General features: G+C 36.9%; 1 protein-coding gene across 2 annotated transcripts in view; it reads left to right on the top strand.

The window, feature by feature from the left end:
* The window catches only part of LOC124613001 (ES1 protein homolog, mitochondrial-like), a 67917-nt gene that overhangs the window by 959 nt on the left and 51617 nt on the right, over positions 1-15341 (top strand). For both annotated transcript variants that reach the window (XM_047141553.1, XM_047141554.1), the window contains exons 2-3: positions 3551-3666; positions 11329-11469. In XM_047141553.1, coding sequence (XP_046997509.1) covers positions 3565-3666; positions 11329-11469 — 243 coding nt within the window. In that variant the 5' untranslated portion in view covers positions 3551-3564. The remainder of the gene's footprint in view (positions 1-3550; positions 3667-11328; positions 11470-15341) is intronic.

The following is a 15341-nucleotide window of genomic DNA, read 5'->3' as shown; positions in this document are numbered from 1 at the left end:
GTGGATATAAGCTTTCAGCACCCGGGAGGAGGAGGAGGAGGAGGAGGAGTTGTCATACATGTTAAGTTATCATAGTGCGAAAAATTTAGAATCTAAAAGTTTTTGTGTAGAGCAACTTAGAGAAGCCGTTGTGTGTGAGCTTAGCCTAAATAATGGTACTTTAATTCTTGCTGTGTATTCCCCATTGGGAAATTTTCAGCAATTTTTGAGAAAACTTGTATTCTTTGTTGTGCAATCTGTCAGACATGGGGAGCAAATCTTTGTTTGTGGGGATTTCAATCCAGATTTTGTGAAAGAGTCTGATAGAAAGCTTGACCTCGGAAAATTACTTATTTCTTTCAATTTCATGTCAGTTGTTGATTTTCCTACTTGGCTTGTACGGGAAAGCAGCACACTGATAGATAATGTTTTTATAGACCAAGATAAATTTAACAAAATTTAAACTTTCCCTGTTAAGAATGGTCAGTCTGATCATGATGCACAACTGGTTACAGTACATGACATAGTGCCATACAATAACGCAAAACAGTCCTCCAAAGTAGTGCATTCAATTAACAATTGAAAATTTTAGGAAAAGCTTGCAACAGGTAGATTGGGATGAGGTGTACAGTGAACCTGATGCTAATTTCAAATTTAACTAATTTCATGATACTTTTGTGAATATATTTGAAAAAAGTTTCCTAAAAATAAAAAAAAAAAAAAAAACAGTGTAGCATAATTGTAAGAAACCATATAAGAAGCTGTGGCTTGCTAAAGGGATAAAAGTATCTTGTAAACAGAAAAGGGAAATTTATCTTATAGCTACAAGGAGTAATAATCCAGAAACAGTCAAGCATTACAATAACTGCTGCAATGTATTAAGAAAAGTTAAAATCCAGAAGTATGTGTATTATGTCTGAAATTAGCATCTCTGACAGTGAAATTAAAAGAATTTGATGTATCTTTAAAAGGGAAACAGGGCAACCCAGAGCACAGGAAGACTGTATTTTATCAAACTCAATGAAAAATTTACTAACAAAAAATGAGAAATATAAAATATTTTAATAATCATTTTTTAAGTGTTGTAGAGAAAATACAACAGAAACTCACCCCCACCTCTTCTAGTGAATTAGGAGAATAGTATTCACTCAAAAGCAAAAGCTCACATGGAATAGATGGCATTTCCAACAGTACTAAAAGCTTGTTCACAACAGGTAAGGATGATTCTCACCTACATATACAGTAGCTCACTGAAACAGTGCATTTTTCCAGATAAACTGAAATGTTCTATTGTTAAAACCATTGTATAAAAAAGGGAATGGATCTGATGCTAGCAACTACCACCCAATCTCATTTCTGACTGCTTTATCCAAAATTATTTAAAAAGTAATGCATTAAGAAGTAGCTTCACATATTTGGAAAAAGAAAGTATTAACAAAATGTCAGTTTGGTTTTCAGAAAGGCTTTTTAATAGAAAAGACTGTCACCTATAAAATATTAAATGCTCTGAATAACCAAACATCACCCATTGCAATATTTTGTGGGTTTTCAAAGGCTTTTGACTGTCTCATGAAATTCTTCTAGATAAGTATTGTGGTATGAATGGGACAGTGCACAAATGGCTTAATTCATATTTAATTGGAAGAACGGACAACGTTGAAATGAACAGTGCAGATGGTCTGCAAAAAATCGGAATTCTCTAATTGGGAGGTATCAAGAAGGTGTCCCACAGGGTTCAGTCTTGGGTCCCATATTGTCTTTAATATAAGGGATGTTCAAAAAGAAATGAGCCAGAGGCATAATTACAGAAACCAGTACCTGTACGTTAGAAGTTTTGACATGGCTGTTGAGACACTTGTCCCACTGTGACACAAGGCGGTGAATGGCTGTCTCATAAAATTCCCGAGGCTGCAATGTTAACCAGTTCCGCTTGTACTGCTAGACGTCGTCGTCCACATGAGTGCAGGAAAGGTTATGCTGACGTTCTTCTTTGACCAAGATGGCCCCCTTCTGATTCACTTCCTGCGGCACAGGACAAGTGAATGCCCAGCATTACTCGCAAACCTTGACCACCCGTCACCAAGCGATCAAATCAAAACGACCAGGCAATCTCACCCGTTGGGTCATTTTGCTCTGCAACAATGCAACACCTCATATGGCCAACAGAGTCACGGCACTCCTGCAGAAATTCAAATGGAAGGTTCTCAGCTACCCTCCATAGAGTCCGGACCTCTCTCCCTGTGATTACGCCACTTTTGGCCCTCTTAAAAAGGTTGTGAGGGGCAAACGATTCACATCAGGTGACGACGTTCAGCTGTACGTGCAGAACTGGTTAACACTGCAGCCCCAGCCATTTTATGAGACAGGGATTCACTGCATTGTGACACAGTGGGACAAGTGTCTCAACAGCCAGGGTCAATACGTGTTACATACAGGTACTGGTTTCTGTAATTATGCCTCCGGTTCATTTTTTTTAACACAGATGAAAAGCTAATGCTTTTTGCTGATGATACTAGTATAGCAATCACACCCAACAAAAACAAGAATTAACTGAGGAAATTTTAAATAATGTCTTTCAGAAAATTTTTAAGTGGTTGTTTGCAGATGGACTTTCACTAAATTTGGAGAAAACACAGTATATACAGGTCTGTACAGTAAGTGGCCCACCGCCATTTATAAATACAGACATTAAAGTGTAAACAGAAGACTGTTGCTAAGGCAGAATATTCAAAATTTTTGGGTGTGTGCATTGATGAGAAACTGAACTGAAAGGAACACACTGATGACTGCTGAAACGGTTAGGTTCAGCTACTTACACTGTTAGTGTTGTTGCAAATTTTGGTGTTACAAATATCAGTAAATTACCCTACTATGCCTATTTTTCATTCACTGCATTCATATGGCATCTTATTTGGGGTAATTCATCATGAAGAGAGAAAGTATTCATTGCACAGAAGCATGTAATCAGAACAATAGTTGGAGTCCACCTGAGAACACCTTGCAGACATCAGCTTAAAGAACCTGGGTTATTCACAGTATCTTCGCAATACATGCATTCGCTTATGAAATTTGTTATTAATAACCCATCCCAGTTCAAAAACAACAGTAAAACACTTGGAACAAAGGATGATCTTGACTATTCTGGATTAAATCTGACTGTGGCACAGAATGGGGTGAATTATGCTGCCTCAAAAGTCTTTGGTCATTTACCAAATAGCATTAAAAATCTGACAGACAGCCAATCGTCATTTAAAATCAAATTAAAAGAATTTATGAATGACAACTCCCACTCAATTCATGAATTTTTAGATAAGAAGTATAACTTTATGTTACACACATACCCATCAATACGAAATGTCATATTCATGATCTACGGAAAAAGGATTAACATAATGTGATAAACATTCATTAAATTAAATTGCACATCATAGTTTACATGCCTTATGTAAATATTATCTTAAAATGTTAAGACAGACGTGTGTGGATGGTGATCATTAAAACAGTATATTTAAATGTGAAGCATTCATACATTTTCATATGATACTGTATTTACACAAGATCGCATTTGTAGGACACGGGAGAAACATGCTGCGTTTCATAGTACCAAACGTCAATAAGCTAGTTTTCCAGCAGTACGGATGTACTGCAGCGTTTTCATCTGCTGCTTCATCCAAGACCATTGCTGTGGTAAGTACTAAGGTTTTTATTCATTTAGAAAAATTGCACTATGTATGTCGAGTAAACCATCTTGCCTATTGACAAATCGCTGTGACCATGGGTATAAGGGGTTGGGAGCACTGTTGCCAGCATGCAGACAAGCCTCTGCGTGTAGGTGGCAGATTCCTTGTAATTTGTCTCACAGAAAAATGAGTCCCAAAATTAATTTTTTAGACCCACAACCCTTGTGTTTGTGGCTAACCCAGCAATATCTTCTTACTCAAAATTTGAAACCATTTATGAAAATGATTTACCAAGATCTTCATAACATGACCCAACAGACGCAATTCCAGTCTCTCCTATGTGATCTTGATAATTACTCACAAAATGATTATATGAATTGAGACAACTACATAACACTTAAACTATAATTCATGACATCACTTGATACCTTTTTCTATTCTCATAAAGCATGATGAGCTTCACAAGTCCTATATCATTGTGAGATGAGCATTGGATGAATAAAACTAAATAAATAAATAAATGCTAAAGCTGATTCACTTTTTAACGAGTGACATCATCATCAGTAATATTTTTTATTACTTGAAGAAGTATAGCCACCAACCACTGTTTATTTAGCTTTTATTTAGGCTGAGATGTATTTCTGGTTTTCACCCGGCATCAGTTAGAGAGTACAATTGATCAATGAAAATCCAAAACCTGTATTTCCATGAATAAAGCTATGTGAAGCATCTGAGTTCTGTATCCCTTCCAGTAATTTAATCTATAGCCAAAGAGCTCAACCTCAGTTATTATAGGTAAAACAATGTGTTTTTTTAAGAAGAATGTGGTGGCAAGCTATGCTATCAGTAAGTCGAAGATACATTAATGGGACACACAATTTACAGTCATGGAAACAGAAATTGAAAGTTAATGTATCAAATCAAATGCAAAAGTACCTAAACTCTTTTTCCAAATCTTCCTCGACTAAGGAAGATAAGGGAAGTACTACCCAACTCTAATTCTCACACCATGCAAAGGTGTATGATATAAACATTGATGTTAGTGGTAGTGAAACGGAAACTGCACGTGGATCAATTGAATGACCGTCAGAAGTAATACAAAATTTGAAACTGAGTTAGCCCCTCTTTAGGTCATAATATAACATAGATCACCCAAAAAAATGTGTATTCAATTGCTTGAAGAAAGCACAGATCACATCCATCTGCAAGAAGGGTAGTAGAAGTGACTCAAAAAAGCTCTCATAAAATTGCAAAGACATCAGTCTTTTTTGGGTTCTTATAACATATTCTGACCTAAAACATGACATCTCAAACAGAATTTGTCTTCTTCATGTCAACCAGCATGGATTGTAATCTTGTCAGGCAAAGCCCAACTCTCTTTCCACACACAGTATCCGGAAAGACGTGTATCAAGACAGTCAGGTAGAGGCACTATTTCTTTACTTTCAAAAAGCATTTGACACTGATGCTTTTTGATGAAAATAAGTTCTTCTAGAATATTAAAATATCTTTTTGTGACTGGACTGAGGAAACAAGGAGTGCTGGACATCTGTTTTCAGTTGTATCTATACAATAAACTTCTATTTGGTGTGACGAGTGCCCCCCTATATTTATGTTGTGCATGGAGGTTCCGTACTTTGAATGGAACAGGAGGAAACCTCAATGCATGGTATTTGATAGAAAACACCCTCTGGCATGCACTTTTGTGGTTTCAGGAATTTGGATGTAAATTAAATGTAGAATAGTCATATTGCTTGCTTCTGTAGAATAAATACTTTTTTCGCCTTTGTTGCAATGCTGCAGAATATTATACCATATGATATGTCGTATGTCATTACAGTCTCACTTGAATTGACATGGGTAAAGGTAAAATTATGTAATGGAGAAAAACACGTTTAAAATAGTGGATTAACTTAAGTTTTTGATAAGGCTTCACCAGCGTTCAACCAAAGTGTCACAGTCCGGCTTACCCTAGACCTCAGTGTGTACAACAGATCAGTCTTGTCACAGTAACAAACATTTCAAAAGAACTGATACACTCACAAGAGAAATATTGTCAGTGTTGTTGTTGATTTCTGTTAGTGTTTGTGTGATATCACATTCCACACCATTATATTATGAGACAAAGCCAAGTAAGTTCAGCTGATCCTACAAAGCAAACAGAAACATCTTAGACGCATTCTCATTTTGTTATTGCAAATTTGTACATTTATTAACATTTAAAGCAAATTCTCAGTCTCTGCAAGGACAAACTGAAGGGACATAAAGCAGAAGATAAATGACGAGAAATTAGCAGGGGCACTCTTATGGGTGCTATCATTACAAATCTTCATAAATCTGATTCAAATTCTGGAGTGGAATAGTGAAGCAGATGGCGTCAATTTTCTGGCGTGAATTAGATAAGTACTAAACAAATTAAAAGGAAGATTAGGGTTTAACATCCTAGTGACGAGGTGGTTAGAGATGTAACAAATGCTTGAATTGGGGGAAGGATATTGGCAGCAGAAACCATCCCTGCATTTGATTTAAGCAGTTTAGGGAAACCATTGTAATCTTGAAGGCCAGATGGGAATTTGAACAGTTGCCCTCCAGAATGAGAGTGCAGTGTGTTAACCACTGAGTCACTTCACTCATTCAAACTAATTACCATTTTGTTTTGTGGTAGTGATTTATTCCATGGTTGCATTGCAAATTATTGTTGTTGTTATTATTGTTGTTATTATTATTATTATTATTATTTATATTTTTCTCAGACCTTAGGTCTGGTTAAAAATGGAAAGTGACGCGGGCCTTCATCAAGCGTGACTTCCTTTTAACTGTATGGTATATGTTACATTGTATTTAGGAACTTTTGGGTTATTGAACACGTATCAATAATTACGGATTTTTGTAGTTGTATATATACGTTTGGATGTAGCTGTATTGCATTGATGTACTGGTGGATATTATGTGTATGACTCCTGTAGTTGATAGTATAATCGGTATAACGTCAACTTTATCCTGATGCCACATGTCCTTGACTTCCTCAGCCAGTTGGATGTATCTTTCAATTTTTTCTCCTGTATATTTGTTGTATTGGGTATGGATATTTCGATTAGTTGTGTTAATTTCTTCTTTTTATTGGTGAGTATGATGTCAGGTTTGTTATGTGGTGTTGTTTTATCTGTTATAATGGTTCTGTTCCAGTATAATCTGTATTCATCATTCTCCAGTACATTTTGTGGTGCATACTTGTATGTGGGAACATGTTGTTTTATTAGTTTATGTTTTATGGCAAGTTGTTGATGTATTATTTTTGCTACATTGTCATGTCTTCTGGGGTATTCTGTATTTGCTAGTATTGTACATCCACTTGTGATGTGATCTACTGTTTCTATTTGTTGTTTGCAAAGTCTGCATTTATCTGTTGTGGTATTGGGATCTTTAATAATATGCTTGCTGTAATATCTGGTGTTTATTGTTTGATCCTGTATTGCAATCGTGAATCCTTCCATCTCACTGTATATATTGCCTTTTCTTAGCTATGTGTTGGATGCGTCTTGATCGATGTGTGGCTGTGTTAGATGATATGGGTGCTTGCCATGTAGTGTTTTCTTTTTCCAATTTACTTTCTTCGTATCTGTTGATGTTATGTGATCTAAAGGGTTGTAGAAGTGGTTATGAAATTGCAGTGGTGTAGCCGATGTATTTGTATGAGTGATTGCTTTGTGTATTTTGCTAGTTTCTGCTCGTTCTAGAAAGAATTTTCTTAAATTGTCTACCTGTCCATAATGTAGGTTTTTTATGTCTATGAATCCCCTTCCTCCTTCCTTTCTGCTTAATGTGAATCTTTCTGTTGCTGAATGTACGTGATGTATTCTATATTTGTGAGCGTGTAAGTGTATTGAGTGCTTCTAGGTCTGTGTTACTCCATTTCACTACTCCAAATGAGTAGGTCAATATTGGTATAGCATAAGTATTTATAGCTTTTGTCTTGTTTCTTGCTGTCAATTCTGTTTTCAGTATTTTTGTTAGTCTTTGTCTATATTTTTCTTTTAGTTCTTCTTTAATATTTGTATTATCTATTCCTATTTTTTGTCTGTATCCTAGGTATTTATAGGCATCTGTTTTTTCCATCGCTTCTATGGAGTCACTGTGGTTATTCAATATGTAATCTTCTTGTTTAGTGTGTTTTCCCTTCACTGTGCTATTTTTCTTACATTTGTCTGTTCCAGAAGCCATATTTATATCATTGCTGAATACTTCTGTTATCTTTAGTAATTGGTTGAGTTGTTGATTGGTTGCTGCCAGTAGTTTTAGATCATCCATGTATAGCAAATGTGTGATTTTGTGTGGGTATGTTCCAGTAATATTATATCCATAGTTTGTATTATTTAGCATGTTGCATAGTGGGTTCAGAGCAAGACAGAACCAGAAAGGACTTAATGAGTCTCCTTGGTATATTCCACGCTTAATCTGTATTGGCTGTGATGTGATATTATCTGAATTTGTTTGGATATTAAGTGTGGTTTTCCAGTTTTTCATTACTATGTTTAGGAACTGTATCAATTTAGGATCTACTTTGTATATTTCCAATATCTGTAGTAACCGTGAGTGGGGTACACTATCAAAAGCTTTTTGGTAATCAGTGTATGCGTAGTGTAGCGACCTTTGTTTAGTTTTAGCTTGATATGTCACCCCTGCATCTATTATCAGTTGCTCTTTACATCTTCGTGCTCCTTTGCAGCAGCCTTTTTGTTCTTCATTTATAATTTTGTTCTGTGTTGTATGTGTCATTAATTTCTTTGTAATGACTGAAGTTAATATTTTGTAGATTGTTGGTAGGCATGTTATGGGGCGACATTTAGCTGGGTTTGCTGTGTCTGCTTGATCTTTAGGTTTCAGATAAGTTATTCCATGTGCAAGTGTATCAGGGAATGTGTATGGGTCTGCAATGTAACTGTTAAATAATTTAGTTAGATGTGAATGTGTTGAGGTGAACTTCTTTAGCCAGAATTTTGCTATTTTATCATTTCCAGGGGCTTTCCAATTGTGCATAGAATTAATTGCTCGGGTGACTTCATGTTGCAAAATTATCACTTCAGGCATTTGTGGTATCATCTTGTATGAGTCTGTTTCTGCTTGTATCCACCGTGCATGCCTGTTATGTTGTACCGGGTTTGACCATATGTTGCTCCAGAAGTGTTCCGTGTCTGTTATGTTTGGTGGATTGTCTATTTTAATGTGTGTGTTATCTATTGTTTGGTAAAATCTCTTTTGGTTTGTGTTGAATGTTTGGTTTTGTTTCCTTCTATTTTCACTTTTTTTGTGCCTTCTAAGTCGTTTGGCCAATGCTTGTAATTTCTGCTTCTTTTCATCTAATTGCTCTGTTGCTTCTTGTTGTGAGATTTTACCTAACCTTTTTCGTTTTTTGTCTGATATTTCATTTCTTATAAATTGTGTTAGCTGTCCGATGTCTTTTCTCAGTTTTTCTATTCTGATCTGTAGCCTGTGTTGCCATGCTGGTTTTGTGGGTTTCTTCTGTGTGTTGGTTGGTTCTGATCTCTGCCTAGTGTGTATATTTAGTGTAGTGAGTGCTCCTACATAAACCAGTTGTTGTAACTCTTCCATAGTTGTATTTTCATTTATTTTGTTGTGTATGATTGTGTTGATAGTTGTTATTGTTGTTTCGACTTGTGGGTTATTTGGTGGTCTATGCAAGATTGGTCTAATGTCTGTATTTGTGTCTTTGTATTCTATATATGTCAGCTGAAATTTCTCTTCTATATCTAATATGTGTGTCACTTCGTGTTCTATTTGTGCTTGTTCTGGTGGCTGTCTTAAGATTTTGTTTTCCTATGATTGTGTAATTGACGTGTTTTGTTCTTTGTTTGTTTTCTCTGGGATGTTTGAGTCCATTACTGTATTTTCTTTTTCTTCTGATTGCACATAATTTTGTTCCAGTATTTGTTGTACTTGTTGTTTGATGTTTTCTAATTCTGACTGGGGTATCCTGTTATTTTTTATTATTACACGGATCTGATCAGCTAGTCATTGTTCTGTTAAAAATTTTAATTCTGGGTATCTGGTAATAAATGTTGTGTATACTTGCGATCTGTATCCAGTTGTGTTGGTTCCTAGGTTTGTTGCTTGGTAATAACAGAACATGAGGTGTCGATTAACTTCATCTGACCATCTCATCCTCTGTCTTTGTTTTCCTTCTAGGGTGGTTGCAGGAAGCATATCCTGCAAAACACCTCTATTTGGATTTAAATTATTTTCCAGTTGGCTAGCAGTGTCGTTACCATTGTGGCGGGCATAGGGTTCAAGCGTCGTCCCCGACCATGACGGCGCTTGTCCGAGGCTTTTTTAGTTCTGTCCTGAACCAAGTAATCACACTAAAAGGAGGGTTAGCCCTATTAGTGGTTTGTTCTTTTTGTCGCCTTTTACGACTGGCAGAACATACCGGAGGCCTATTCTTTTCCCGGGCCTCCACGGGGTTTATTATTATTATTGTCATCATCATCCATTTTTGGAACAGTGATTATGCCACTTCTCACCATTTGAAAACATGCTGACATATCTGTATTAGCTGAGTCAGTACCCGTTAGTAGTCCTGTTTTTGTATGGGTTCCCCACACTTGAATATTGAGGAAAATTATGGGATGAGCTGTACAAGTGTTTCCTAAGCAATCTCCCTATATACTGAAGTGCGGCACCTGATTCACTTACAATTGAGCCTATGTTTTTGTTCTATTCCATGTCCTCAGATTGTTATACCAGGTATTTGTTGACTGATTCCAGCTGTGGCTCATAGATATTGTTGTGGTCATAGGATACCATTTTTTTTCATTTTGGTAAGTGCAAAGTTTTAAATTTCTTGACATACAAAGCAAATTCTCAATCTTTGCACCACTTAATCTTATCAAGATTGGACTGAATATTCGTGTAGCTTTTTTTGATAGCACTTTGTTAGCAATAACTGCATCTGCAAACAGTCTGAAGTTGTTATTAATATTCTCGCCAAGGGCAGTAATAGACACCATGAATAGCAAGTGTTTCCATATACTACCCAGAGGCACATCTGAATTTACTTCTATGTCTGTCGATAATTTTACATCCAACATATGCTGCATTCTACTTGTCAAAAAATCCTCGGTCCAGTCATAAATTCTGTTTGAAACCCCATGTGATTGTACTCTCGTTAATTAGTGTTTGGCATAGTACAGAGCCAGGTGCTTTTCACAATTCATGAACTACATGTACGTAATTGCTGTGCTCTCAACATATCATTTGCTTTATTTATGTGGAGGATAATCAGTAAATGCCTGAAAATATACCTCTGTCAATATATTTTTCTTTCTGTGTTTGTTTCTGGGATGAAAAGCTGCAAATAAAAATTTATATACCACAGTCATAATTAGTTGTATTTTTATTTTAATGTAATGGTTTTAAAATCTTGATTTATATTTGTCCAGAAATTTACCATTTGTTTGCTTTCTGTCTTAGTACCTGTCCATTTCAAGCAAATCATCAGCCCCTAAAAAGTTACCAACCTCGGGGCAGTAATTAAAAAAAATATCTGAATTTTGTCTTGTAAATTCTGGAACACAGTTTACATTCCTTTTATTTATCTTTAAGAGGTTCTGTTGTACAAACTAGATCAGCACTGTGGTGAACTTTTGTGCAGGTCTTGTCTGGTTGTGGTGTCTATGATGGCTCAGAAATCCATGAAGCAACTGCTGTACTGGCCCATATTACAAGGAAAGGGGCTGAACCTATCGTGTATGCTCCTGATGTAAAGCAGATGCATGTCATTGACCATCAGAAGGTAAGTCAACCATGTAGGGCCTACATGTGTCATTAGTCCTGCTAGATGAAATGATTTTAACATTGGTGTATTCAATCCATAAATATTACTACTGAAGCTGTAAATATCTTTCAACATATTAGATTCATCTAGCACTTTAATCAGTCTAAAACTGAATGGACTTAGTGTCTCTGTAGTATTTTGCACAAAATACTTATTGCCAGTGGCTATGTTATGAGTATTGGTCCTCTTTATTTCCTGTACCTTACCATTAAGGAAAGTATCACACTGTGTATCATGCAGATGACTACATCCTGTCTGTTGCTGTTACACACACTATTATGTCTTCTGCATGGCTTAATCTTGTTTTCAGATGTGATTATTGTAGAATCATTCTTTTTACTTTCCATTTCTTTTAAGACCTGGCTGAATCCCTTTTCACTTATGAAGTGTCAAAATTGTGACCATCTGCAACTTAACATGTCGTCTTAACAGTAAGTAGCAGTCTACCTTTTCCTACATTGTTGAACATTTTGTTATTACATCAGAGCCTGACTTCTGCAGCAGAAATGAAACACTAATCAAACACTCTTATCACCATCTCTCAATCACGCACTTCATTGAATCTAGTTTTATTTTTCTCTGGGCTTATTAACAATAGTGGAGAGAGTAACTAGAAGTCATAAACTTTCTTATCAATTGAATATTCTCAAACTAGTTGCCATCATCTAAATGAACCTTAAATGTAGTCAGGGTCTGCTTATTTACCAAATACCTTATTTCTATTGGCATGTATACCGAGTTAGTTTCACTGTTTCATTGTTTCTCAGAACTAATACCAAGCAGTCAGGTGCCAGAGTCTTGGTTACATATGAATTTAGATGTTTTAATTAAAAGTGAGAGAACTGTAGAGCTTCCTGTGGCCAAGGCTGGTGGTCATGTTACTTCAGCAGTTGTGATTTAAGACCCAGCAGAATTCACAAAGTTACTTACATAAGTGTTGTAATTAATAGATGACTAAAAGTTTAAATGGAAATTTCTACAAATAATAATGCTTCCTCTGTGTTTGTAGCTAATAATAAACGTAAATATCATATGAATTCCAGTTTATGCAGCTACATTGGACAAGCTTTGCATGTGGGTCAACCACAAGAGATTGACGTTTGAGGTGTAAGGAATTGTGAGCAGGACTGATAGACGGTCTAGGATGTTATATAGTTTGGGTGGGCAACACAACAGCGCTTTAAGAGCTGAGGATAGGATTCTGCATTGGATGTACCTCATCTCCGGATACAGGGAGGTTACTTGAAGAAGAAACAGCGGAGTCTGCTTGTGGATTAAGCAGACAGGAAATTTCCTGTTCATAGAGGTTGTAGCCGGTATATCAGCACATTCTTTAACTCCTGCTTCTAAGGGCTATAGGTGAGGACCCATTTGTTATGGAAACGGCTGACACTTTTGAAAATGAAGGTACTGTTACCAAATAGCTTATAAACTTAACTGTGGAAACTCTTCCCTAAAATGTATGACAGTTATCCCAAGCATCTTCTACCAGCTTGAGCTGGAAACTAAAACTGGGAGTGAACAGCTGATTTACATTGAGAATCAGAAGGCTTATCCGATGCGTCCCCTTACTTTATAGAACTATGAAATGGTTGGAAGCGGAGTACATGTGCTATATATGGCTATTATTACTGCAAACAGCAACTCCTCCTCAAAACAGTAAATAGGAGGTAGAAGCAGCAGCATTCCTAGTAAAATTAATGAACTGAAAAAACTGCCTTTCATTGCATCTGTGTGTGATTTGCCTGCTGAAGACAATGTTTATTTATCTCTATATGCTGATAACAGTATCAATGAAGGTAGGCCTGTTAAAACAAATGCCAGGAATTATATTATGGGCTGGGCATTCAGTGGGTTGGAACATAAAAAATGTGAATTGGCTCTGGCAACATATAATAATGAGCATGAAGTTGTCAACTTACATTTACAGTGGAAGAGACATGACTCAAACAAAATGCTTTTCCCCAATGTTTGTGCTTAGAGTTTTAGACATAATTTTGGTAAGTGTGTTATTGAAAGCACATACGGGGTGAGAAGCAACATGGTTTGCTTACTCATGAATGACTGTGCCAAATTAGTAATGTGTAAGAGTTGTTGCTTTTTGTTTGCAAAAAATCCAAAGCATTTGTACATAGGAAAAATGATACCTCTGTCTCATTAATCAGAAAGAATAATCTTAAGCTACTTAAAGAAACTCACAAATAAGCGTAAATGCTCATGCGGAAGTGCGTACATATATAGGCTTAGAGGTCATGTTACGTATCATTGTATTATTTTTAATTCATGTTCTATCCAAATAAACTGTACAGAACCAATTGCTTTAATTTTCTTCAACCCTACACTTTCAATGAATTATTATCTAACGTAACACCTTAAATGGCGTAAGAAATATAAACCGTGCAAAGTAATTTTGGTACACGGGCAAGTAAATTACAGAATCACAGAGGTCGTGGCAAGTGTAGTATCCAACTCAAACACCCACATGACACTGTTACCAGTATCTGCTGAAAAGCACATGCAAATGCCACAGTTTTTCCACTATTACCTTTATAAGCTATGTTCTGTTACTGGTTGGTGCATTTGATGTGGATAACGTTTGTTATTTTCGTAAATGTTCTATTTTGTCATCTTTGAGTATGAACAAGATACCTGTTTATGTATCCAGTTTACATCAAAATCCATCTTTGTTGGCAGTAACTTTTATGAGCACACTCACAAGCTCTTACACTTTAAGTGAGCATGTGTTGTTAACCATTGCATTAGAAACTGTGGCAATTCAAGACAACCAGTCAGTTTGGGTAAGAGTATGTAATATCTGCCCACTCAAGGCAGATCTATTCCATATCATTAGCTCGTGGAGCTTGTGGAACAGCTGCCTCCACACTTGCTCCCACTGGGGATCATCAGTGCCCACAACCCTCTGCAGGGCAGTCAAACCACATCTAGCAGGCAGCAAGTAATAGTGCAGTTAATTTCAGAACTGGAAGTCTGCCTCCTTAACACTGGGGCTGCAACACAATTGATTATGGTCCATGGAGCATACTCGGCCATAGATACTACAGTCTGCAGCCCAAGCATTTCACCCTTAATCCAGTGGTCCATCCATGATGACCTCTGTGACAGTGACCACCTTCCTATCACTCTCTTTTGTGACCCATCTGCTATGTCTGCGGTAGCCAGATGTTGGTGCGCACATCGATGAATGCAGAAACAGAGGGAGTCGCCAGGTGGGAGAGCTGCTGTGAAAGAGTAACCCAAGCCAACAATACTGAGAATGAAATGTGACAGGTGGACTATAGACAGGACAACAGACCAGGACAAGGACAAACAATCCTAGGACAATGAGGCTCCATGTAAAGCAGTCGCCACAACAATGACAACAAAATCAAGAGCATCAGATAGACAAATCAAAGGTGCAACCAGAGAGAGAGTAACTAGGTAACACGCTAGGTAGTTATCCTACACTTATAGTACAGTGAAGGTTGATCCATAGGTATCAGGTGTGAGCATTGAACTGACTGGCTGTGCACCATGTGGCTGCCGTGCGCGGAACAATGTTGGCCAGTGCACTCGCGTGGTGAGATGGTGGCGCACTTGTCATGTGAGCGCAGTGTGGTCGCAGTGTTCTCTGTTAGCTATAGAGGTCTATCTCCTCTGGCAGGCATTCAACCAGTAGGCACGATGTAGCAGACAATTGACAAATGGAACATGCACCATGTTGGTCACTTTGGAAATCCAACTGGCAAGCTTTCACCTCCAAAGTAATTTTTGAAAGCATTAGAGGGAAGGATACAGAACAAGTTGTAAAAGATGCTATACACACAATTATA

Source organism: Schistocerca americana, chromosome 4, assembly GCF_021461395.2.
Source record: "Schistocerca americana isolate TAMUIC-IGC-003095 chromosome 4, iqSchAmer2.1, whole genome shotgun sequence".
In the NCBI taxonomy this organism is placed as follows: Eukaryota; Metazoa; Arthropoda; class Insecta; order Orthoptera; family Acrididae; genus Schistocerca; species Schistocerca americana.
The sequence above is the reverse complement of the archived record's forward strand: the minus strand, read 5'-3'. Positions and strand labels throughout refer to the sequence as shown.